Source organism: Eublepharis macularius, chromosome 4 (assembly GCF_028583425.1).
Source record: "Eublepharis macularius isolate TG4126 chromosome 4, MPM_Emac_v1.0, whole genome shotgun sequence".
Lineage (NCBI taxonomy): Eukaryota > Metazoa > Chordata > Lepidosauria > Squamata > Eublepharidae > Eublepharis > Eublepharis macularius.
The window spans coordinates 116,156,493-116,182,505 of record NC_072793.1 but is presented as its reverse complement, the minus strand read 5'-3'; the positions used below and the strand labels follow the sequence as shown (position 1 = coordinate 116,182,505).

The 26,013-nt window shown below is 42.6% G+C and overlaps 1 protein-coding gene across 1 annotated transcript in view; it reads right to left on the bottom strand.

The window, feature by feature from the left end:
* Window positions 1-26,013, bottom strand: part of CACNA2D3 (calcium voltage-gated channel auxiliary subunit alpha2delta 3) — a 1,057,886-nt gene that overhangs the window by 52,135 nt on the left and 979,738 nt on the right. The window contains exons 32-34 of the mRNA XM_054976383.1: window positions 4,995-5,070; window positions 1,793-1,845; window positions 630-685 (exon numbers count right to left, since the gene is read on the bottom strand). Coding sequence (XP_054832358.1) covers window positions 630-685; window positions 1,793-1,845; window positions 4,995-5,070 — 185 coding nt within the window. The remainder of the gene's footprint in view (window positions 1-629; window positions 686-1,792; window positions 1,846-4,994; window positions 5,071-26,013) is intronic.

The window sequence follows — 26,013 nt, the reverse complement described above, 5'->3', positions numbered from 1 at the left end:
ATGGTGGGTGGGAAGGAAAGAAGGAAACAAGAAAAGGGATGGCTATGTGGGGCAGGGAAGGGAAAGAAAACATGGCTGGGGAGTGGGAAATGAGATACCCCTCACAAGTCCTTGCAGGTCCTCCATTTGTCTCTCTATATAAGATATTGCTTTTGTACCTCAATTAAAATTTTAAAGAAGTGTTATAAAGTAAGTAAATGAATAATTAATATATTTTAACTGATTTTTACAATAGCTAGATCATATAGTATAATCAGAAGAACAAATGTTCTATAACATTCCATTTGCTTTATCTTAAACATTGTTTTCATTGAAATTTTGTTTTATGCACTGTAATTCCACTGCAGTTATAAAACAAGGACTAATATAAGAGAACTAAATGTGGATGCAGTCAAACTGCTCACCCTTAAGTAGTCATCATCTTTCTACACTCAAACCACAGATTTCATGACTATGGGCATTGCTTATCATAAGCACAGTGATTCCCTTAGTTTCCCTTTTCATAGTAGAGAACTAAAAAGGCTTGCACACATGACGTTTCATGAACTTTTTGGAATGTGATCTTGTGTTTACAAAAGTATAAAAGTATAGCTTGTTAATGGAGTCTCTCAAATACAAATCATGCTTACCCTTTGCTGTTAGATCAGAGTGCCACCAGTTGCATAGATTAAATTCCACCAGAAACCTAAACCACAAAAGATCAAACAGATCATATACACAGCCCAAGAAAAACTATTGTTTTCTATAGAAGTCATCAACTGTAATTTGTAATACCCAATTTTGCTGAAATGTGCATTACATGGTAGCAGTGCTATACCACTTTATAATCAAGCATCTTGATATGAAAAACTATGTTTCTAGAGTCTGCAACAATTTGATGCATTACCATTATTTATAGTTATCCTATTTACATACATGAGAATAAGCACCACTGAATAAAGACGAACTTAATTCTGCATCAGCATGCACGGGGTTGCATTACCAGTATATTATGATCCTGTTATGAAACTACAGGGTTTTAAAAATATCCTTACAAGACCATAAAAGTAAAAATAAAATACTGTCTTATTTTCATTCTAAATAATGTATCATTATTATATCAGTATAAATGATGAGGTATCATTATTGTATCAAAACTCATTATCCAGGTGCTGGTCGTTACCTTTTCCATGTAGAACTTCCCCATAAAAAACATAACTTGTCCATTTCAAGTGATAAGCAAATTAATAATTTATGATGATTGCTATCCAATGTAAAAATTTTCTTAACTATTGCAATGCATAAATTTTGATCCTATTTTGAACACTGACATTTCTGCTTGCAGTTAAAAGGAAAACAAATAAATAGGTTGTCCTCCATACTTAGAAGGGATGCCTACTCAAGAGCTTCATGTCTATTCATTTGAAATACTATTAAAAACAATAATTTTATATTGTGTGAGAAGCACACTTAGATCTTCCAATATCTTCAACTGTACTAACCAATGGGTTGAAACCCTTTAGAAAATTGTAGAGTAATAGAAGATCCAGTGGGCAAGTATTCACTTTTCTGAACAGGCCACCCAAGCAGCCCTGGAAACAGCCAAATATTCTCATTAGATTTAACTGTAACCACGACAATAAATTTATTTTCTGTTTTGCAAGCCACTAGGACTAGAAAAACAGAAGTTTTTAAAGTATGTTCCAAATGTCAAAAAATTATACACATAGGACATTTGACACTTTGTTTCTCACACATGCATGCACATAAGCACACACTACAAATAATCAAAATCTTAATAAATTGTACTTACAAGACAAGTTCAGTCACTATCCATTTTATTGCAGCAAAGAAGGCTTTATATGGCTAGAGAGAAGGAATTTTCTTAATCAAAAGGCCAGAATAAACAATATTTGTACATTAGTATGCACACTATTTATTCTCTTTATATGAAGAGATTATTATTGTGGCCTATAAATACAGAGTTCTTAAAAAGTCAAATACCACAGCTCTGTGATGACATTTTAATGTTCTACTACCATCGTGATATTTTCAAAAATGAAATATTACCATTTGCAGGAAAAAAGAAAATGAAATTATAGTTAAGAATTTTCTTCCAGGGGCTATACTTTCCCAAATAAATGTAATCTGTATTGTAAATTGTCTGTATTGTCATTGCTGTACCAATGAACATAAAGAGAAAAGACAAATTGTACTCAGTTTGATTTTAACTGAGTAAAAAAAAATAAAGGCGTGATGTCTGAAGGCTACAGAGTAAGAGAAATGAATAAAAAAGAAATGATGGGGCATATTGTTATGTCTTGCTTTTCCCCAAGAAAATCAAAAATCATGGCATCTGATTCTTCATGTACAGTGTGCATCAAAACCATGACACAGCCTTGATGATTTTGTTTGCAAAAAGTGCTTGAAGAAATATTAACATTGGCCTAGCATGTACACCATTATAATGTTTTAGAAATCATATATGTATAAAGTCCACCCCTCTTCTATTTCCAAGCATGTCAAAAATTTTACCTAGGAAATTCGTAACCCCTTCTTTTAAAAAATAGCATTTGAAACATTTGTAGTGCAGTCCAATCAGAGTGACTCCTTTCTGACAGCAGTGTAAAATAGTTGTTTAATTTGTTTAATTGTAATCAATGAGACATGAGTAGACATGGGCACGAACAGCAGTACGAATGGAAAAAACTCATAAACAGCCCGTTTGTCTGTTCGCAAACAAGCCGTTCATGAGGCTCCATTCTAAACGAGCAAGTGGTCGTTGCAAGCCTCGTTTGTTGCCTTTGTCAGCAGTTCATCAAGCCAGACAGTCTGGGGCCTTTCAATCATTCCCCCTGTCAATGGCAGGGACTGAACTCTATCTGAACTCCTTCTGGCTTTCCTTCTGGCTTTAACCCTTCAAAGTACTTCCAGCAGAGAGTCCCGTTTTTGCCACTGTGAACAGAAAATGACAACAAAGGGTAGGACCCATGGATCATGCCTTTCCCGGGGTGCAATCTCTCTGAAACTTGGGAGGTCTTTGGAGGACAGTGAGGATTATGACCCCTGCAAATTCGGTGGGTATTGGACATTGGGAAGATCAGTTCATAACCCCTCAAAGTGGCTGCCATGCAACAGGCAGTTCAGTTTTTGCCACTGTGAACAGAAAATGACAGCAAAGGGGGGGGGAACATGGATAATGCCTTTATTGGGGTGCAATCTCTCTGGAACTTGGGGGAGGGTCCTTCAGAGGACAGTGAGAACTATGTCCTCTGCAAATTTGGTGGGTATTGGACATTGGGAAGGTCAGTTTGTGGGGAGTTTAAAGGGCCCTGCCCCTTGCACATGGCAGGAAAGGGCCCTTTAAACTATATGCTGGCAGGCAGCAGGGGGGAATTCCCCCTGCCACCTGATAGTTTAAAGGGATCTTTAAGGGGCCATGAACAACGAACATGTTTGTGAACAGGGTCATGTTTGTTACTGTTCTTTGTTCGTGGATGGCAACGAACAACGAACAGCTTGTTCATTTTTTTTCCATTCGTGCCCATGTCTAGACATGAGTGGAAGCTCTCTTTGCTAAATGGCAATGGTGGGCATCTACAAAGATATTCTTTACTATTAGTTCTCAAAGCAAAATTCTGATGTTTCTACAAAAAGATAAGTTAAAGTACTTGTGTAGTCCAGGTGATAAAAAATAAAACCTGTTTACACATTAAAAATTTACACTTAGGCCAAATTATACATATGAACTTTACTACTACCTGGTATGTATTCCTCAAAAGGGCAAAGTAAAACTTTAACAGTGCTATCCTAAGAAGAGTTACTCCAGTCTAAGCCCATTGAAATCAATGGGTTTAGACTGATGTAACTGCTTAGCATTGCCCTGTAAATGTTACAATGGTAAAGTATACTAGCAACAACTACTGGAGATATTGCACTGAAAACTGAAATGTGGTTTAAACAGCTAAAGAGCTATAGCTGTATGTTTGGATTAATAGGGAAATAAAATGTTGAGTAAAAGAACAAATTTCTTCACAATGTCACTGTCAAAAACTGAAAGTCCTTTTAAGAACAATCCTTCAATAGCAAAGATTGGAGGACAAAATGGGTTACTAATGACACCTACTCTGTTTTCTGGGTCTTCCATTAAAAAACAACAACTGAGTACCCTCCCCTTCCTTCAAGGTTAGATGTGCAGTAGAACTTCCAAACTATCTGGTACTCTATGACAGCAAGGCAGTTTATAAGCAAACAAACAAACAAACAAACAAACAAAACCAACCCTAAAGGGAAGCAAATTCTGTTCAATAAAGATTTCCAGCAACCAGCAAATTGAAGACTATGAGTCTTGAAAATTTATTGTTCCAAACCTTCTAAATGATTTCATTCTATATAAATTCAAAATTGTCATTAAAAATACAGAAATAAAAAGGTATCTTGCATTAAATCATTCATTAACCTTAGTCCCAATCTTGCTGTACAGAGAGAATTAATAAACATGGAGACTCTTGGTTTAAATAAAAGTATGTTTAGAGGAAGAACCCTTATGAAGTTTTACAAGTTAAAGGGCTGAACAATGAATCTATTGTTCATTTTATGGCTGACATGTTAAAAACAGTCAAAAAACCCTAAACTGTGGGCTACTGAAATTTCCTTCATATATATTTACAAACTCCAGAGAGCAGGTGTTCATAACAAAGAGGACATAACAGACAAAATCTTAGCATTCCTGCTAGCTAATAGAGAGAAGAAAAAACTACCACTGTAGGCCATTCTGAAATGGCAAATGTGGAACATACTGCATTTATTTTTCCAAACCATTTTTCTTGTGACTCGGGATCATGCTGAAAAGCAATTCCCAATATACTTTCTGAATAATATAATCGGGCTTGTGAAAAATCTAGTAATACAGAGATGAATCATATCACATTTGTGTGCGTGCATATGTGTGCATGCACGCAGTCTGTTTGAAGGTGATTTAATGGAGGGGTGCTCATAATGTTAACTATACTTACGTCCAGTAAGCTATGGGCACTGTCGGTACTTTCTTTGTTTGTTCTACACATGGCTTGGTAGTCATAAAGAGTAATTCTATAGAGAAGAACAGAAAACTGCTTGACTAAAAGTAAGAAAAGACACCAGGGAAAAATAGGGTGAAATACAACAGGATTTGCCCTAGAGGCGGGTAGAGCAAAATAAAATTTTAAAAGGAGGTGGTAGGGTTAGAAAAGATCGTTAATATACATTCCAGACAAGGAATAAAAGGCAAGGAAAAAATACCGTAAATTCTGTAAGAACTTAATCAAGTTGTGAGACTACTAAATATAATGGAAAAGAAAAAATAAGGGTTCATTGCACATATAATACAAAAAATGAGAAGGAAACAATACAAGGGATAAGTGTTATGTTCCAACAATTAATTCTTGATTGCAAACTAAAGGAACAAACCAGCCCAGGTTAAGCAAATTAAAACACCAATGATTTCAATTAGGGCTCCTAGATCCAATATGCCCTGAAAAGTTTAATCTGCCCATTTCAAAATTACATTAAGCTGTTATTAAAGGGACAGGACATTTTTCTTCAGAGCTGCTGGCAACCCTAATTTTAAAAGCAAGAATCCAGCCCCCACCTGGCCGGCAGCCAAGGGCTTGAGGCCGGGGGCTGCATTTGCTGCCGCGGAGAATAAGTGCCAGTATTTCCCCTGGCCTCATAGGGCCACGTGGGAAGGGGGTGGGGCTAGGCACCTTAACAGCACAGCCCTGCTCCTGTTCCTGCACTTGCTGCCTCATGCTTAGCCCACCCACCTGCCCAGTGGCAGTGCAGGTTTTTGACCGGTCGCCTTATGGGGGCCAGGTAGGATTTTTTTTTCTTTTTTCCCTGATTGGCCTTGGGATCTAAGTTTTTCACCTACCTTGTACTGCTTGCTGGAGCTGTGGCTATTGGACTACGGTGGTGCCGTACAGGCCATCAATGGCAGGATTTAGTGGGGGGGGGATGTTAGCGGGATGGTGAGTACCCTTGTCACGTCCCCATTGGTGGGGATATTGGGGGCCTGTCAGGATCAGCTGGCATGCTTTGCGGTGGCCAGTTGAGAGGGCAGGCTGCCTAGGGGAGCCCCTCGAAAAGTCCTGCCCTCATGTTCCATGGCAGGGGTGCTTGGAGCTTTAAAGGGGAAACCATCCGCCAGGCCGGCTGGATCCCAGCCATGCAGCTGGATGGCTCGCATCCGGGGCAGCGGGTCTCACCCAGACTGGTCAAGGCAGGGTCCAGGGGAGTGACCCCAGGGCTTGACCTGTACCGCTCATTAGGCCCTTTCCAGGTTTCAGTTGTTGCAGTTCATGTTGTTGCCATAAATAAAAAGTGGCCCTTTATTACCCAAGCCTTGTGTCTGCCTCTTTATTTCGACTGGGGGGGGGGCAATAGCATGTGCTCAGATCTCTGCCATCATAGCCAATAGTGTTTTACTTTGGCAAGATCTGTGCCCTAAGATTTTATTTTAGCTTTAGGAAGCAAAGTCAGCTATACGTTTGAGAAGCAAGCAAATGAGCTGAAATATTCTTGAGTCCCTAAATCTAGAAAGACATTTTGTGTAATCTCCAAAGATGTACGGGGCAGAAACTCAGTGAAGTAATCAAAGCCAGAGGAGTTTTCATTACTTCTGTCAATGTATACAGATAGTTCTACCAAATAAACCACATTTACACTTCTAATTAAAACGGCCCTGAATCAGCACAACATGGAATGAGCAGAGTTTATTTTATGTCAAACAAATTCAGTAAATAATACAGAGCAAGATGGCCGCTGAGTGATGAAAGCAATAATATTGAGTTCAGCTAGTTGTCCATTATCTCTAATACCATGTTTATTTGTTTTACACATCATATAAGTGAAACAGACATAATTTGTGGACATTTTATAGTGCCCTTTCTATAGTGCTATTTTTAAAAACTGTTGGTTTTAGATATGGGAGTCCCAGCTTCAAATCACCATAGAACTTGTTTGGGGCAAATCACTATGTATTAGACATGCCTAAGCTACAGGATATACTTTCAAAGTTTATTTATTCATGCCCTGCCTTTCTCCCCAATGGAGAACCAAAGGAGCTCACCATTGTCTGCTACTCCATTTTATCCTCACAACTCTGTAAGGTAAGTTAGGACCAAGGTCACCAGTGAGCTTTCAGGCAGAGTGGGTATTTGAACTTGAGCCTCCCAGATCCTAGACCAGCTTTCTAACCACACTGCAAAATAATTTGTAGTCTTAAAAGTTCTTCAGAAAAAAAGTTAATAAACAACAACAACAATAATAACATTCAATTTATATTCAGGACAACTTAATGCCCACTCAGAGTGGTTTACACAGTATGTTATTATTATCTCCACAACAAACACCTTCTGAGGTGGGTGGGGTGAGAGAACTCCTAGAAGCTGTGATTGACCCAAGTCAGCCGGCTGGATTCAAGTAGAGGAGTTGGGAATCAAACCCGGTTCTCCTGATTAGAGTCCTGAGCTCTTAACCACTATACCAAACTGGCTCTCTAAAATAGTGTTTTCATCTTTCAGACATGTTGATTTGTGTTTGGTGTAGTGAAGAGGTGGGCACGGACCGGGAATTGGCTACAGACTGCTGGTCCATGGTCTGTGGACTTTCACAAACTACGGACCATGAACTTTTATACAGACTGGCCTGGTTCGTGAACCGGGTTCGTGAACCATTTCCTGCCACTTCCTGCCACCCCCCACACCGTCCCCTTCGCACCCAGGCAGCCCAAACTCACACAGACTCTTTGGCAGCCTCTCCTCCAGCCACCACCTGAGTTTGGTTAAGATTGCATTTCGGCCAGCCAACTTACAGGCCCCCAAAGCAGCTGCCCCAAGGAAACTTCCAGTATGGAGAATAGGAGCCACAAAAGCCAAATGGCTGGCATTGCCTCACAGCACCCTAAAGTTTTTTTTTTTTATAAATTTTTTATTTTTCAGTATACTACACAACACTACAATAACACTACACAAGACTATCACAAGGAAAGGAAAAGGATGAAGAGAAAGGGAAGGGGCGGGGAAAAGGGGACATAAAGGGAAGGATAAACTACATTCAACACTACACTTCAATGTTTTCCCTTCATACTGCCATAATAGAAAAAAATAGCTCAATAAAATGATGATGGGGTGGTTAATCATACAGATTACACATTTCAAATTCTAATTAAACTTTCCTCCCCCTTCTGGGTCCCGGACGCAATTCTCTCTGTGCAACCGCAGCTGCGGTGCTCTCCTCCCCCCCCTCAGGCTTCTCCTTTTCTTCGTTCTTGGTACACTGGAATTCCGGGTTTTTATCCTCAAAATCCTTTAGTTGATCTTCTGATAGTATCTTATAGGCTTGATCTTTATGTCTAAACCATATTCCTTCCGGAAGTAACCATTTATACTTTATTCCATGGTCCCTCAGAAGAGCTGCGAACTTTTTGTACTTAAAACGTCTTTTCCGGACTAGAAATGGAACGTCCTTTAAAATCTTGACTTTAAGACCCATAAAGTCCAAATCCGCATTGTATGAGTTATATAGGATAGTGTCCCGAATCTTTTTAAATGAAAAGTCAATAATGATCTCGCGAGGCAACTGTCGCTTTGTTGCATATTTTGAAGAAGCCCGACGGACCTCCAAAATGGCGCTTTTAACCTCTTCTTTAGTTGTCCTCGCGGGTGTCGCCAGTAGTTCCGAGACCAAATCCCACAGATCCTCATTTTCCTCCTCTTTCACATTTTGGAGACGCAAAGTTGTCTGCATTCGTTCCACCTGTAGCCCGATCAGCTGGTTCTCCACCAACTTCAGCTCTTTTTTCGTAGCCTTCACAAGTGACGCACTTTCCAGAGCAGACTTCTCTGCCCCCCCCGCTACTTCCTTAATGGTTTTCACTTCGCTTTCAATTGAGCCCACCCTTTGATCAGTTTCGTTCAGCTTGTCAACAAAGGGTTTTATGGCTTCCACCACCGCCCTGCGCACCAACTCTTCGAGCGACTCTCCCTTCTGTAAGGTAGCCGAGATCGACTTACCGAGAGCGGGACTTTGCTTCTTTGCTGCCATTTGGGGGGGGGCGCCAGCCAGATCCTGGAACTCACCGAAGGGGAAGAGCGAGTCTTCTTCAGATCAACCTCTCCTTCACAAACGCTTGTAGAACAGAAGGGATTCGCTTGTTTACAGGCTTCCGCCTGTTTCTTTTATTTGCCGTTTCTCGTTGCCCGGCGGCACTCAAGGCACCGCGCACGTCTGCCGGCCTCCATAGGGACAAACGGGCAATTCCCCCCCCCCCCGCATTGATTCCGGGAGGTTCTTCCCGCAGCGTCCCGGACCCTGCCTCCCTAACTGGGAGTCCTGGGGGCTAATCCTTGCAGATCAGCCGCCCAGTCAGGGTGCCCGGTTGTTTCCTCCCGGACCTGCCGAGAGGAGCATCCGGCATGGCTGAGAAAGCGAAACCGAATCCGCAGCACCCTAATGTTGTAATGAAAACCTGGGATGGGGTGGGAGAATCTTCTTCTCAGAACAGAACGTCGGCTCCCAGACTTTCCAAAGACTTCTGTTTTTCAACACTTTTCATTCAACAACACTGTACAGTAGACGTTTTCCCCATGGGTTGTCATTCAGTAGACCTTTTTTAACCACAGCTTTTCATTTTAGTACTTTTTTTCTTAAGGTTTTAAATGTAACACTCTTCAATTATCACTTTTCCAAAGACTTAGACAAGCAACAACTTCCCCTCTCCTATTCTGACTGACCCTTGGTCGAAGGAAGACTTGTGCTCCTCCTGCCAAGGAGAGGCAGCTGCCAACAAAACCCACCTACCAGATGTGGCTTCATTGACAATGGATGCCCTGAGGATGCCCTGGGGTCAGGGAGACCAACTCTCTATGATGGGGAGGGAATGACTGGATGTGCTCAACTGAAAGCCAACTCAGCGACAGGAGACTGTGCGGCCCCCTTCCATTGGGGGCCTCCTATCCTTGGATCAGTGGGGTTAGGGTGGTGAGAGGGCAGCTGCCATGTCATGGAAGTGGGTATCGATGGCAGCCACCCCCTCCCTTTGCGGGCCCCCTTTCCTTGCACCGGTGGGGTTAGAGTGGGAAGAGGGCAGCCACCACATCATGGTGGTGTCTTTTGAGTGTGGCCTCAACCCTCCTTGAATGTGCCCTTACGGCTGCCTTCCCCACACCTGGGGGAAGGGAGCAGAAGCAGCCTCCCCACTCACAGGGAGCCATGCGATCACAGGAGGAGGATGGTCACCGACTTCACCGAATGTGGCGGCATTGGCAAAGGAAGGACATACGGTTGCTACGGTTGCATTCCCCATGCCTGGGGGAAGGGAGCAGAAGCAGCCTCCCCATTCGGAAGGGGACTTGCACTCCTAGGAGGAGGACGGTCGCCGACGATACCCACTTCACCAAACGTGATCCCGTCAACAAAGGAACATCATGTGCTTGCTGCGCCCCCCCCCCACCTTCACCACACCTGGGGAAGGGAGCGGAATCGGCCTTCCCACTCGGAAGGGGCCTTGAGTTTGCACGAGGAGGATGGTTGCTGATGATACCCACTTTACCGAACATGATCCCATCAACAAAGGAAGGTCATGTGCTTGCTGCGGCCCCCTTTCCCATGCTGACAATACCCACTTCTGCAACACAATCCCACTTCTAAGACGTGGTGGTAGAAACTGCAGCAGAAAACTCAGAAAAAGAAACCATCGTCACACCCACAGGTTAGATAGAAGCGATTCCTTCCTTGGGCCTAATCCCACCACCCCAAGGAGATGGACCTCCCCTGTTGAGAGGTAGTGCCCATTGTCAGAGCCAGAACCCACCTCTCAAATTGGGCGGTTGCAATTAAACAGACGGGAACGGATGCCTCCCCCATGTTCGGAGAAGGCAACTTTAACTCTCCTTTGGGGAGAGTGCCTCCCATATAGAAAGGGATCTTAACATGGATGAAAGTAGCTCCCCATTTGCAAGGGCTATTTTCGGCAGCAAAACCAACATCTACGACGTGGTGTGCTAAGTGGGATGGTGCCTTGTAGGTAGTTCAGGTATCTGACCCCACTCTGGTCTCCGGGCTACTGCTACTGGGCCCAACCCTAAGGCCACTGGAAAAAAACATCTCTCTGACATGGTGGTGGTCATGTAGGCCCACCATCATGGAAGGTGAAGATCCCAATAAGAGCCCTCCTCTGTGTTTCTAGAACCACTAAGCTGTTCTCACTCAGAGATGGCCTACCTGTCACAGTCCATCTCCCCTTTTGAGGGGTGCTACCCACCGACAAATCCCATATCATCAATGCAGGGACCATGATTTATGCCCTCCCCGATGGTAGGGGAGGGTGGGTCTGAGTCCCACAGATAAGCGGGTTGGAAAGCCTGCCCCACATTCAAAAGACATCGTCATTGGTGAACCCCTCTATGAAACATGGTAGGTCCTTTGTCTGACGCATGAGAATTGCTGCTAGAGTGGCCAGGGGGGCTGTTGCACCTGAATTTCATTCAGCATACCTCTCCCGTGATCTGTGGCAGCAAAAACTTTCATGGCCCAGACTGATTCGTCTGCCACCATGGAAAGGGACGCGAATTAAAGGTGCCATGGAACAGGCATGAGCTACAGAACCCACCTCTCAGACAGGGCGGCTGCGAAAGGGAAGCCTTACATTTGCCTTACACTTGTGAAACCAATGGGAAGGAGGTTGGAGTTGCCCTTGGTCCACATAAATTTTTTTCTGATAAGACATTCTTCCTGTGCTCTTTGCCCGCCCACACATCCAGAAGATGGGTTTTGTCAGTGGCCACCCCTCTGGCTCAGCTGGCCACTGCCCTTTTTGGGGCCTTCTAGGTGCCAACAGAAACCTTTCCCCTGGCACAGAGGAGACAGATGGTCCAGTTAGAGGATGTGGCCCAAGACATCACCCACCTGCCAGCCATGGCGGCATTGACGGAACCCCTTCCCCCCATTGGGGGATGAAATACCATGTATATGGACAATTAGTGAGTAGGCTGGCAGATTAGCTTCACAAAATAAAGAGATGGTAAGCAGGTGAAAAATAACAAGGTGAGCCTTTGGCAGAGGTACCCAGAGAGACTGGACCCATAGACAGTGGGTGGCCCTGGAAGCAGGGGTGTGGGGGCAGAGCCCTACCACACCACACACAGACACTGGCCATGAACTTGTAGGAAAGGTGGCCAATTTGGCTCACAATAGCCAGCCAAATACCTCTGGGATGCTAACATGCAACCACGAAGGCAGACTCAGTTTGTTTGTCCCCAGCTCCTTGTACTCAGAGACATAATGCTTCTAGACTTGAAAGGTCCATTAAATCTCATGGCTAATAGTCTTTCATACACATTTCCTCTATGAAATTGCCTCATCTTTTTAAAAATTAGCAAGGTTTTATAGAATTCTAGCCAAAAGTCATTGTTGCTCTTTCAAACCCTACCCTCTCTCCTAACAAAGAACACTAGTTCCTCTTCTATCAATAGCTAATTGGCACTGTAAGGGCCAAAGTACACATTACAGGGGAGATGCATGACTAGCAGCCCCATCCTAAGCAGAGTTACAACCTCTGCTTAGAGTTAAGGCCCTTCTGAGAACCTTCTAAACCCTGCAAAGTGCCAGTCTAGCCTCCAATATTTTTTTTAAAAAACAAAATGCTATTACAGTAGCCAGCAAATCCCTTTTCATGCTTTTCCACTATCAGGTCCTTACTGGGATGTTATTTCTTCTACAGAAGAAAAAATACAACATACAAGTACCTGTATTTTTCCCTATTGGACAAATAATGGGAAGGGGAAGAACAAGTGAATAAGAAAATGGCGCATGGCAAATATCTCCCTCACCAGTGATGCTGTTGTGTGAAAACTAACTTGAGAGGATGGATTGCATTTTTTAAAATTTGGGCTATCTGATAATTCATCTCCCAAGTAACATGCAACTGGATCCGTAAAATGAATTCATTTCAGAATTCTACTTGGGTCTTGCAGCATCAGTCACTTCTTGGCACAATGATCAAATTTCTGGCAAGAACTGTTGTATTCAGAATTTGCATCTTCAAAACAAGTTAAGTCCATGACAGTCACATTTGAAAATTTGCATATAGATAAATGGAAGAAACTGTTTGCAAAAAAAATATGCTCCTGATTCTCTATATCTTCCAAAGTTGTACAATACAAAGTCAGCGGACTGGATTTACATGCAGCACAGATAGTTGAATATGGGTGGCAAGAAATTCATAAAAAGGAATGGCTGAGGGAGGAGGGCAAAGGACAGAAAAGGTTTTAGGAAATTCTCCCCCACCACCTCCTCCTCCTCCCTGTCTCTATTGTACCAGGAACTCATGCTTACACAGCTCTCCTACTGATCCAAATGCTTGACTTCAGGCATAAGGGAAGAAAGTATTTCCTGTGCTGACTGATCCCTTTCCTTTCCAGCATTCCCATCCTCAGTTGTTTCAAGAAATCCTGAGAAGTCTGCAGCCAAGAATGGCAACCCTAACATCTGCAAAACATATTAAATTGCTATAAATTAATGTGCCAAAAAGAAATTAAGCAGATTTTTCATAGTTAAATCATAGTTCAACTGAATCTCCTTAGTTTCAGAAGTTGCAATAGATCTGTTATCATTTTTTAGCATATATTAATCCCTAGGTGAAATGGATCACACTTCCTACTGTGACATGGCCATGGAAGTGGACCATTACGATTGTGAATGCAACAAACCAGAAACACTCTGCAACAAATTTTGAGCATCATTGAAGTATATTCTTTCCTATATGCTCTATTGAGTTGTAGTCCTGTAATATTTTGCACTGAGCCTTTGAAGTACATTCTTATTTCAGAATTGGAGATTTGTCCTTAACCATGGTCTGACAATTATCTAATTGTATATCAAAGGAATTACTGATCAGATGGGAAAGCTTATGAAAAAGCATAACCTTCAAGCAGTATTCAGACCCACCCGAAAAATACAACAGATGCTACGATCAGCAAAAGACAGTAGAGACCCCCTAACCTCTGCAGGAGTATACCGTATACCCTGCAGTTGTGGACAAGTTTACATCGGGACCACAAAGCGTAGCATCCAGACAAGAATAAAAGAACATGAAAGACACTGCAGACTTGGACAACCTGAAAAATCAGCAGTGGCTGAACATAGCCTAACTCAAACAGGGCACAGTATCTTATTCCAGGACACCAAAATACTGGACAACACTTCCAACTACTTTGTCAGACTGCACAGGGAAGCCATTGAAATTCACAAGCATAAGCAAAACTTCAACAGGAAAGAAGAAACCTTAAGAATGAACCGAGCATGGTTTCCAGTTCTGAAAAACACCAGGCTAACAAAACACTCCACACCCGACAATAGCCCTGCAGAGAAGATTAGCACATCAAGTACCAATCCATATGCAAAAGAACCTCCTCAGGATACAGTGAAGCCTCCCGCCATTAGCATTCCACACCCTGGGAAACTCTTACAGGATGACTCAGCTCAACCCCACCCCTCCTGAGTAGATACAAATGACCTACATCTTTTCCACACTGTGACACTGAGAGATCTCTGTCTTTTGGTGCTACACCTCTGAAGATGCCAGCCACAGCTGCTGGCGAAACGTCAGGAACTGCAATGCCAAGACCACGGCAATACAGCCCGGAAAACCCACAACAACCATCGTTCTCCGGCCATGAAAGCCTTCGACAATACAATTATCTAATTGTTCGGGAGAACGCCATATGAATGCGCTGTCTGCTTGTCCTTGCGTTTTTGTGACAGGTATTCATCCATCTTGGTAGAAAATAAAGTTGGCCCTTCAAATGGCAGGTCTTCGATCCTGTTGCATGTTTCTATAGGCAAAGAGGTGGACTGCAGCCATGCATGTTGCCACAGCACAATTGAAGTTGCTAGGGCTCTACAAGAGGAATCTACAGAATTGTGTCCCATATTTATCTGCTGTTTTAATAACTTCAACGCCTCTTCCTGTATGATTTTGGCAAGAATCTTCTGATCCTCTGGAAAATGATCTATGAAAGCTGTCATATAGTTCCAAAGGAATATCTGATAAGCGCCCACGATTGCCATATAATTGGCAATCTTTATGTTAAGGGCCGAGGACACACAAATCTTTCTACCCAATTTATCCAGTTTCTTTCCTTCTTTATCTGAAGGAGGTGAGTACATGCCCTGTCTGGGTCTTGCTTGCATCTCCTCTGTCACAAGGGATGATGGAGGGAGATGCGTAAAAAGAAAAGCACAAACATTCTCTCTGGTCTTATAATAATTCTCTGCCTTCTTGGATGTGGAAGCAATAGAGGAAGGCTTTTCACAGAGAGAAGAAATCACGTTGGCAAACCCTTCTATGATGGGAAAGGCCGCGTTGGCAGGGCTGCTAGAGTACAGATACCGGAGAATTTTATCCTTTGGCTTCAGTTCCGTGGCAGTGATCTCTATTGCAAGAGATTTGGCCATCCATAACAGCTGCTCAGTGTAGAGCTTATAGTCCTCCATTGGAGAAATTGCCCCCTTGTCCCCCACGGTGTCATTGGGAGAAGGTTTGGATGGTCCACTTGGTCTTCTGTCAGGGAAGTATAGCCCTTGATCTGGTTCGGACAGTTGGTATGCCAGGGATGACCTGGACATTTGAGAAGGCTGACGGTGTAACTTGTGCTGTGAGAAGCCTTCAGTCCACTGACTCCATCCTATAGGGTTCACCTAGTTCAAGTCATAATGAGATGGCTGAGAGTGTCAGAACCAGTCGCAGGAATGAGCACAGCAGGGCTAGGACTCACGCTCAACAAGCTCCCCTTCTTCCTCAAAGTGAAGTGATGGAGACTGTGAATGAAAAGAGGGAGTGGGTGGTCATTCTAACTGGCGCGACTCCAGGGTCAGAATCCTTCCACTGACATGTCTGTGTTTCTCTTTCTGCAGGTGGTGCTTCTTGGCTTTAGCTTTTTTGCTGTGATATTCCGACGACAGTATAGATAAGTTGGAATTATCAGAACCGATGTCCTTCAGCACCGGCCGTTTTGTATTCGAACAGTCAGATTCACTCGGAGCCAAGCATTTGTTGCGAGGCTTATCAGGGCGCCGAATTGGTTCCGACAAGCACAGCAAAGTCATGGGATGGTTCCGGTCTTGGGATGCCTCAATTAGATTCTGAGACTCTAGAGTCAACTGTCAGGTGCGAGACGGAGTCAGCATCATATCTGAAAATGGAATGGTCAGATCCGAGGATTGCCAATCTTGGTCAGCAGATTGTGTGACCAATGTCAGCGTTGGAGTCAGGCAGTCCAAGGATGTAGCAATAGCGGAGGTATTAACTGCCTCTGTGCTAGGACCAGTTGAATCCAACATTGCTCGCTCCCACAGGAGGGCCTTGAGCCTTCTGGCCCTTTCTGCCTGCACCTTTGGGGTGAAATCCTGGCAATATTTGCAGGCTGCAACCTTGTGCCTATCTCCCAAACAGGCAGGGCACTTGGAATGCCCAGCAGTGTGGGTCATCTTCATTGAGCACAACATGCAACATTTAAATAAGGCTTTATCAGCCATGATCAGCACTCACAGATTCACCAGAGATCTACGCAGCTGGATAGACCATGGATCGCTGTAAAGAACCTCTTCAACCAGCAACGAAAGAGGAACTGAGGGTGAGGGGGCATCGTCTCCCAGAGTCACTCGGTTTTGGCGGAGAAACACCGCACAGGTGCTCCGGGAAGACAGACGCCCCCAGTGGATTTAAAGCTGTAAAACCACGCCATTCAGCAGGCCTGAGCATGCACAATCCCCATGTGAGACTGCACTGGAAGACGAACATTGAACAATTTTTTCCACGAGTTTTCTTCTGAAATTAGTCCTATTTATAACCATTAGGGCAACAGACATTGTTGCCATAGCTCCTTCTAAATTAAATAAGGCCCAGGACACCAATTGCTCAACCTATAGAAGACTGACTATTGGATAGCATAAAAGGGATAGTTGCCTCTTTGCTGTAGGCATTTGTTGCACTCTGTTGCCCACCCACACTCCCTATTTAGCTCTCCAAGAAAGCCAAGAACATTATAGAGTAAGCAGAGGGAGGTATCAGACATCCCAAGAGAGGAAGGCAGAGTTACACAGCAACCACTATGCTTCTGTTGGCAATGCAAGAAAGCCAGGGAGACACAAGGGGACAACTGGCATCCTGTGAGGATTGCATAGACACCTTATGACAGACAGGAAGCTGTAGAGAGGGCCAAGGTGACAGGTGGGTACACTGTGTAAGGTAGGCTGAGAAGGCAGAGTCTTGAATGGTTAAACCCTGAATCAGTTTTGGTAGAAAACAAATAATAACAGTGTTTGGTAATTTAACTTCATGCACTGTAAGGAGTGATACACAGACAGACTACTAATGTGTAGTTTAACTTTGCTAATTGGAAACATTTCCTGTCAGTATCATTCTCTTCTAAGTTTCTTCTCACTCTTTCTGAAACTTTGTTCACAAATTATAGTGAACAGACATATACAGTGCAATCCTATGGTGAGTTACTCTAGTCTAAGCTCATTGACTTTAATGGGTTTAGACTGGAGTAACGTGCCATAGGATTGCACTGATAATCTAGGTATGGTGGTGTTGAGTAATTCTTATGTTACATTCAATGCAGTTGAACATGTGATTTAAATCCCACATTTATCCAGGTACTGGTGTCTGGTTTCATTTGTAAAGTGAAGACATCGTACATACGGGATGCATATTTATTCCCTGTAACATGTTAACAGGGCTCGAGTCTGAGCTCAGCTAGAGCTCACAAAATCAGAAAACCATAGCCAGGTACCAAAGTAACAAATTTCTTTTTATTATAACAAAATAATGAACAGGGCCTTTTCGTTTCAGGTTTTCATTCTTTAATAAATGAATGTACCTCCCTAGTTGAAAGAAATTTTGTTTTTATGCTTGTGAAATACACTGAAAGAGGAGAAAGTTGATGAGTTAAAGGAAACCATTTAAAGAATGTCTATAGGGATAAGTAAAATTTTCAACTAAAGATCTTGTCTCCTACTATCTTTCCTTCTTTTCTCATTAGAGATGGCAAAATCTGAATACAGTATAATATGTGTTTGGAAGTAATGAAATTATCTGTAGTGGAATATTCACTGTCTAAATGATAATTTTGTTAGAAGCTGGAGCAAATCTTTCTCAACATTAGATCAGGAAATTGAATTTTTGCCTTTTTATAGTATGCTTATAGTGTGCTTGAACAATATGAGTTTGCCTCACTGTATCTATTCTTTGTTAATGGCATAATGTCCTTGGGTACTTTCTGATTTTCTCATTATTTGGATATTTTTAGATTGTACTGCTCAGCTCCCTAATTAATAGGTCAGGGGTATTTAGAGCATGACATATCCTGCTTTGGTGACCATCTAGTTCTTTGTGGGCCAAATGAATTCTTCTCAAAGGAAAACCAGAGAGCGTGTACATTTGATCATCTCTCCTAATTCCTAATGTTGACACTGTAGGGATTTCTAAACTCTGATATAATTATGAAAATGTCCATTTTCACAATTGGGTTTTAACGCAGACACATAGCAAAAATCTCCGTTGCCCTCAGAATAAACTAAACACCACAAAAGTAGAGCTTCCAAATTATCTCCCATTCTGTAGTGGTTTTATAACTTTTAAATATCTATATTTGGTGACTGGTTGCTTCCTTTCCCTTTGATTATAGTTAAAGTACCTGCTAATTATCTGCTTTCCTTTTGAACTAAATTTATACACAAATTGCCCAGCCCAAGCTTGGGGCAACATACTACTGCATTTAGCATCTTGCAGCAGATAACATGCTTTAGTGCTTCTGGCATCACTGTGCTAACTGGCCACAACTTTATTATCAATGACTATAGAACCCTTTCTTTGAGAATTAGACAAAAGACCAATACAGCACATTGATAACAAATTTCCAGTCAATAAAGCAAAGCCACATTTCATCAACTAAATGGGCATACCTTTAGGGGAGACACCTTGAGATAAAATGTGTCTTTTTTATAGACAATTTCCTGATATTGTAAAAGCCAAGGTTTAAACAATGAAATATATTACAGGCGAAAAGAAAAAAGCTGCCTGAAGTCAATTTAACTTCAAAGGATTACCAGCAGCTCACTTTTGCCAGCAAATTACAACACTGTTTGCAATGTGATATTTTGTAGGCATCTCACATTCCTGTTAAAAGTGCCTGTTTATGTTCCCCAAAGAGATATTCACCTGACATATATAAACAGAAGTTCTTTACTTAGGACAATGTATCATATTTGTTCTTGGACAATTATTGATCATAAGGCATTTCAAGATACAAAACTTGCAAGTGCCAAAAGAAAATGTATGAATATAATACTTTGCAATATTGGAAAACATTGTGCAGAGACTGTGGGAGCGGAGACAGCTGGAAGAATATAAGATGCCAGCCTTCTTGTAAGAATCAAGAATGTACCAGTAAGAAATTGCTGAATCATGAAAGAAACTGGCAGATGTTTGAATAGCTAGAAATAAACCCCCTCTGAACATCCTGACAGACTGAATTCCTTCTTACTGTTCACAATGCATAAACAGTTCCATTTTTTAAACGACAAGTTATTAAGAATTCTGGCTTCCCAACAGATTCCCCCTTTCACATCTTACCCTGAATGACATCCATCTGCTGTTACTGAAATCCAGGGGTGGCACCAGGGTTTCTGGCACCTGTGGCTGCCCCTACGTGCGCGCATGCACCCCCACACTGCGTGATGACATCACCGCGTAATGACATCATTACGCAACAAAGCTGGTCCCATAGGCCGGCGGGTAGCTGGGATGACGCACGGAGGCTGCCCATGCTCCGTGCACTGCCCCGGACACCTGCTGTGCCTGGCCCGCGGCTGCTGCACCTGGCTGGGGGCATGTGGTGGCGGCACGGGGCTGGCCGGCTGCAGCAGCTGCAGGCCAGGCATGCTAGCTCCGTAGCACGTGCCTCCGCCCCCGGCACTCCCTCTGGCACCCCCTCCAGCGCCCCAGCACCCGCGGCACCCGCCTCAATGGTGGCGCCGGCCCTGCTGAAATCAATGGAACTGAGATTTGTCATACTAGATATATAATGTCCTGTTGGCATTGCTGTAGGATTACACAAATATTGGATAATAATAGGATGGACAAATTTCAGTGTTCAATTCAGGAGTTCTACAGGGTTTTTTCTACATCAAATGTTTCAGAGTATTTCCTTCCAATGATTCATTGTGACTTTCTGTCAACTACATTAATGTAAATACATACATAATGCACTCCATACATAGTATGTATTACAATCAGTTCCTTCATAATGAGAATACATATTCAAATGCATACTCAGTATACACAACGTATAGGTGGGCATGAACTGAAAAAATGGTGGTTCATCCAGTTCATTGTAGTTCATGAACTTGCCCCAGTTCATGAACTGGTTTGTTCAGTTCATGAAAACATTGCTTCTGGGTAAGCAGAAGGTCTGCTGAGAGCCCATCCCCCCCCCTTGCCTAGGAACCTGATTGATCAGCACCAGGCTGTCTGCAGTGACGAACCAAAATATGAACCAAATGAACCAGGCTAAAATTCATCATCGATTGTGAGAAATGAGCCCTCACGAACCACCAGTTTGTGAACCATGAACTGGCCTGGTTCGTGACAAATTTTGGTTCGTAATTTGGTTTGTACCCATTTCTAATACACAGACACCTTGGTCCAGGATATCCCAAGAGGAAACAGTTAATAAAGAGCACCCATTTATTACGACTAAGCAACATGGACAACTTGATAAGAATGGCATATCTAGGGAGAAAACCAAAGTTCCAATGGATGAAGTAAGCTTTCAGTGTCATCAAAATGGACAGTAGCGGTAAGCAGTTGTAGCACATTTTATTTATTGATTAATTGATTTATAGTCCACCTTTCTTCCTGAAACTCAGTGTAAATTAGAGGATATAACAGCACAATCAGACAGAATAGGATAATCAGTGAACAATGCACTGGGACTAGAAATAGAGAATTAGGGAACAATGTGAACAACAAACTATTTAAGGCAGGTAGACTATAAATAATACAGAGAACTGAATACAAGGTAAACACAATGCAGAAAAGTAAGTGATACCTACAATACTAAACGGAGAGGATTATTCCATTATAAAGATGCCCTCTGCAATGTTCATTCAACTACTTTTATTTTCTATTTATTTATTTTATTTATTCATATTCCACCTTTCTCACTGAGACTCAAAACGGATTACATAGTGTGAGATTAGTACAATTAGTGGCAAGGACAAGGGCAGGCATTTCCATAAATAATGTCATGGGGTAAAAGAATATAAATTTACAAAGATATAGTATTAGCAAGGATCCAGTACGGGTTTGAGGAACTGCTGAAACAGAACATAATCAATTCTAGGACTTACATTGAATAACATAAATCACAGGTAGGATATAGGAGTACATATTTAAAGCAACAGATAATATGTAAGGCAACATAATCGTGAAATCTATGGTTTCTAACTCATTAGTGAAACATCTGGGATCCCTTTCCTACAATACCACCCTCTTAGCTGAGAAAAAAGGCCTTTTTGAATACTTGTTTTGCATTGTTTGCGGAAAGCCAGGAGGTTGGGGGCTCTCCTGACTAGAGATGGGCACGAACTGCATTACGAACTTCAAAAACCCACGAAATTGGCGATCGTGCAATCGCGATCCGGCAGTTCGTGATTGTCCATGGCCAACGAACCAGCGTTCAGGAGACGCCTGGTTCGGTGCTTTCGGCTGTGGTTCAGGAAGGCAGACAGTCAGGCACCAGCAATCAATTCCCCTGGCAACGGAGCCGGGGGAATGCCTGAACTTTGTCTGCACTCCTTCTGTCGCCCTGGAAACCTGAAAGGAAGCCCAGCTTACCTTGATCGGCAGGTCTTCCTTCCAACCACGGAGCTGCAAAGTGGTTACAAGTTTGGAGAAGACACCCAGGGGAGGGAGGGGGAAGGGGGTGTTCTGTAGCAATGGGCACTCCAATCTCATCCCTGCAAACCCTGACAGGCAGCTCTGACGGCCAGTCACAGACCTCCTGCGTTGCTCAATGGGACTTGTGCTTATAAATAGCCATGGGCTCCCAGGCTGGGTTTCACTTTCAGCAAGCAGTGGAGTGGGACAGAGCTCTTGCTTGCCACTTGTTAGCCTTTAGGGAGAGAGACTGAGGGTATAATTCAGCTTGGATTTTTGTGGGAGTTTCCTGGAGGCCTTGGATTGGAGAGGGTATAACTCCAAGATCCTTTTTGCAATCTTGTCCAAACTTGGGTGATGGCTGTAGGAGAGCCTGCAAAATAATCCCCAGGAATATGGGCTCTCTAAGTGCCACGGGGGCCGTACCGCACCCCACGAACCGTGAACCGGTTCAGCAACGGAAAATGTTCGTTGCGGTTCGCGACTTTGGGATTGTCGTCAGCACCGAACCATGAACCGCTGGTTCATTAATTTTTTTTTGTTCGTGCCCATGTCTACTCCTGACCTTCTCAGGCGGGCTGTTCCACAGTGTGGGAGCCACCACTGAAAATGTAAGTGGAAGGGTAGCTGCTGACCTTACCCATTTGCTGGGTGGCACCTTTAGAAGGCTTTGCTCAGATGAGCAAAGCTGTCACAGCTGAGTATAGCAGGAGAGGCACTCCTGCAGCTATGTGGGCCCAAGGCCATTCAACGCTTTGTAAGTGGTAACCAGAACTTGAACTGAACTCGTTAACAGATCAATGGAGTGTCTACAGAATGGGTATGACATGTATGTCCTGCTTTGTGCCCAATAGTAACAGGACTACGGCGCTCTGCATTCAGTGGAGTTTCTGAGTTGTCTTTAATGGCAGACCCATTTAGAGTGCTTTACAGTAGTTTAGCCTTAAGACAATCATAACATAAATCCATAAGGCCAGGTCTCTGGAGGCAAGGTCCAGTTGATGCTCACTGACTCAGTTAAGACACTAGCAGTGAAATCCTAAGCAGAGTTACTCTAGTATAAGCAGTACCAGAAAGTTCGTTCTCTTGCCACTGGAACAGGAAAATTGAGCGAGCTGGTAGGGAAAAGAAAGTAAATAATTTGACACACCATGCAAGTGCTACAAACAAGTAGAGGCAAACTTGCAGAAACACCCAAAATGAAGCTACAGAATGCTCTTATGTTGTTCTTGTGGGTAATGTTAACTTTCCTCATTGTAGGGTTTGGAAGAAACAGGACAGAGGGTTGCTGCAGCCTGCAGCTCTGTCTCGAGGCTCCTCTGAGCCAGTGAGAGTGGCAGTGTAGGCTGCAGAGCAGACTGCAGAGATTAGTAGAAAGAGAACTTGGGTTTCCCGAAATCACCCCTCCCTCTCACTTTCTGAGGCCATCTATTTTATACTACTTTACAACTGAGTTTGCTTGCCGTTACCTTGTGTTTGGTGGTTCTGGTGCTATGAAGCACTGGCTGATGTGGAGTACTTGCTTGGTTCTGAAATCAAAAAGAGTCCAGTAGCACCTTTAAGACTAACCAATTTTATTGTAGCATAAGCTTTCGAGAATCACAGTTCTCTTCGTCAGCATCTGACGAAGAGAACTTGATTCTCGAAAGCTTATGCTACAATAAAATTGGTTAGTCTTAAAGGTGCTACTGGACTCTTTTTGATTTTGCTACTACAGACTAACACGGCTAACTCCTCTGGATCTATGTGCTTGGTTCTGTTCTGTGGTATTTCCCCACTGGCCCAGGGTTCTGCCTGGCTTCTGGGAATGTTTTTGTTGGGCTTGCAACAGTGTCTCTTTTTTTTCAGCTTGGTTTGGGTGGAATTTGGTTTGACATGATTCTCCGTTTTGATGTTGGTCCTCTTGCTTCACTTTGCTTTGGTGGGGAGGGGATTCTATTCCTATGCATCAGTTTTGTTCTGCTGGACTTTCTATGGGTTGAGCTTGCATTTGGGACTGTCTTTGTCAAGTGGCTGCCTTGCTCCTATTTGTTTCTGTCTGAGAGCCAGCTTGGAAATTTTCCGATCATAGGAAACAATGGAGAGTCGCTGGGGGAACCTTGTTCAGGGGCCCACAGAATTAGACCCTGAGGTCCAATTTTCCTGAAATGTGTGGTGGTGGTGGTAGTTTAGTGGACACTCAGGGGTAGATTTTCTGCAAATTTGGCGGAGTTTGCTTGTAAAATGCTCCCCTACAGCCACCCAGATATTTTTCCCTATAGAGAATAATGGCTGGATAAATCCAGAATTCTATAATTCTGCTGAACCAGATTAAAGAATTTTACCTGGATTTCATGGATACCATTTTTTTTGTATCCCTGAAACCTGGATCCAGATCAACCAGATTTTGGGGAGGATACACACCCTATTCTGTACTGCAATAGCAAAAGTCTATTAATGTCTTCTAGAAATATTTTTTGCCGAGCGTTAAGCCAGAAGCTTCTGCCTTATGGAACCCCAAACCATCCTACTATGGAAGAGTTGCAAAGTCAAGCAGTAATACTGGTGTTGTAACAATAGAAAACAGGTGAAAGGCTTTGAAGATCCTCAGAGCAAATTTTTTTTTCAAAAGTAGTAAGCTTAGAGACTAGTCCAAAAATCTAGCAACAATACTACAACAGTTAATAGTACAAATTGAGCTTATTTTAGTCCCCCAGTGCAACACTTTAAACATCAGAATGCCCATTGCTGTAGCACTGGAAATACAAGTTACAAGACCCAGTGGAAAATGTCTCAAATGAGAATTTTCAGAACTTGAACTCCCAAGCTTGTATTATTTGCCATATGGTCTCTTTTTCTTATGGTTCTTTTTTAACTATTCTTGTTCATTATTGTTATTATTAGTAGTATATAATTAGTATTATTGTAAGTATATTGGTTTATGTGGGGTTCAGTCAGCTGATTACGTCTGTTACATTAGCATTTTTAATTATTGTTGGAAGCTGACCCATGTACAGACCACAAAGAGGCAGGATATAAAATCATAAATGAATAAATAAAATAAATAATGGGGAAATAGGCTGCACATCTCAGAAGCATATTCAGTTTTTATTAATTTATATTTGTGCTGGCTGGATTCTGCTAGCAGCAACCACCTTGCTGCAACTGAAAAACAAGGCAGAGTATACAGATAAAATTAAAAATAATCATAGTTCATACAAACATGCATTTTGGTGGCCTCTGGCACGTAATCAGGTTCTCAACAAATATTAATATATCTGTATGCCAATTCACAAAGCAGTTAAGCCACAATACCCATATTTATATTCACATAATTCTGTTGATTTCAATGAGAATAAACTGGCTGGCTTGTGGACTGAAATAAATAAAAAGGAAATAAGCAGAACAATAGGAATGCCACATGCTAATACAGGGAAACGTTAACAATAAAGAATAAATACTGGAGATGGCCAAATACATACACAATTCCTCAATATTGAATAATGCCACAGTGAAAGGATATAGAGAAGGAAATATCAGTTCATTTAAGCCCAACTGAATTGACAGCTCAGATCTGTGGGCCAGCAGTCTCTAATAAAGATAATGAGATTTTCCCAGGTTTGTATCCATTTGAGAATAATTTCTCTTTACTCCTTAGAATTTGTTCAGCAGTCTTCCACCATAGGATTTCTCACTGATCTTTAATGAGGAAAGGAGTAAAGAAGAGTAACTAGAGAATGCACAGCTTCCTACTCATTCCCTGAGTGTCCACAGAGAATGAAGGTATGGGGATGGAGAAAATTTCTAAGTGCCATAGGGACTGCTGGAAAAGAGACCCTGTGGCTTTCTTAGCTCTCCATATTCGAAAGTAACAAAGCTTGGAATACCAGTGCAGAGGAAGGCCTTTGCTTCTATGTCCTGTTTGCTGACACTCTAGGTTACCTAGTTGGCCATTGTGTGAAACTGGATGCTGGACTAGATGGACCATTGGTCTCATCCAGCAGGTCTCTGTGTACATTCTTATGTAGGTTTGGCAGTATTCACCGTATAACTAGATGCCAAAGAAAACT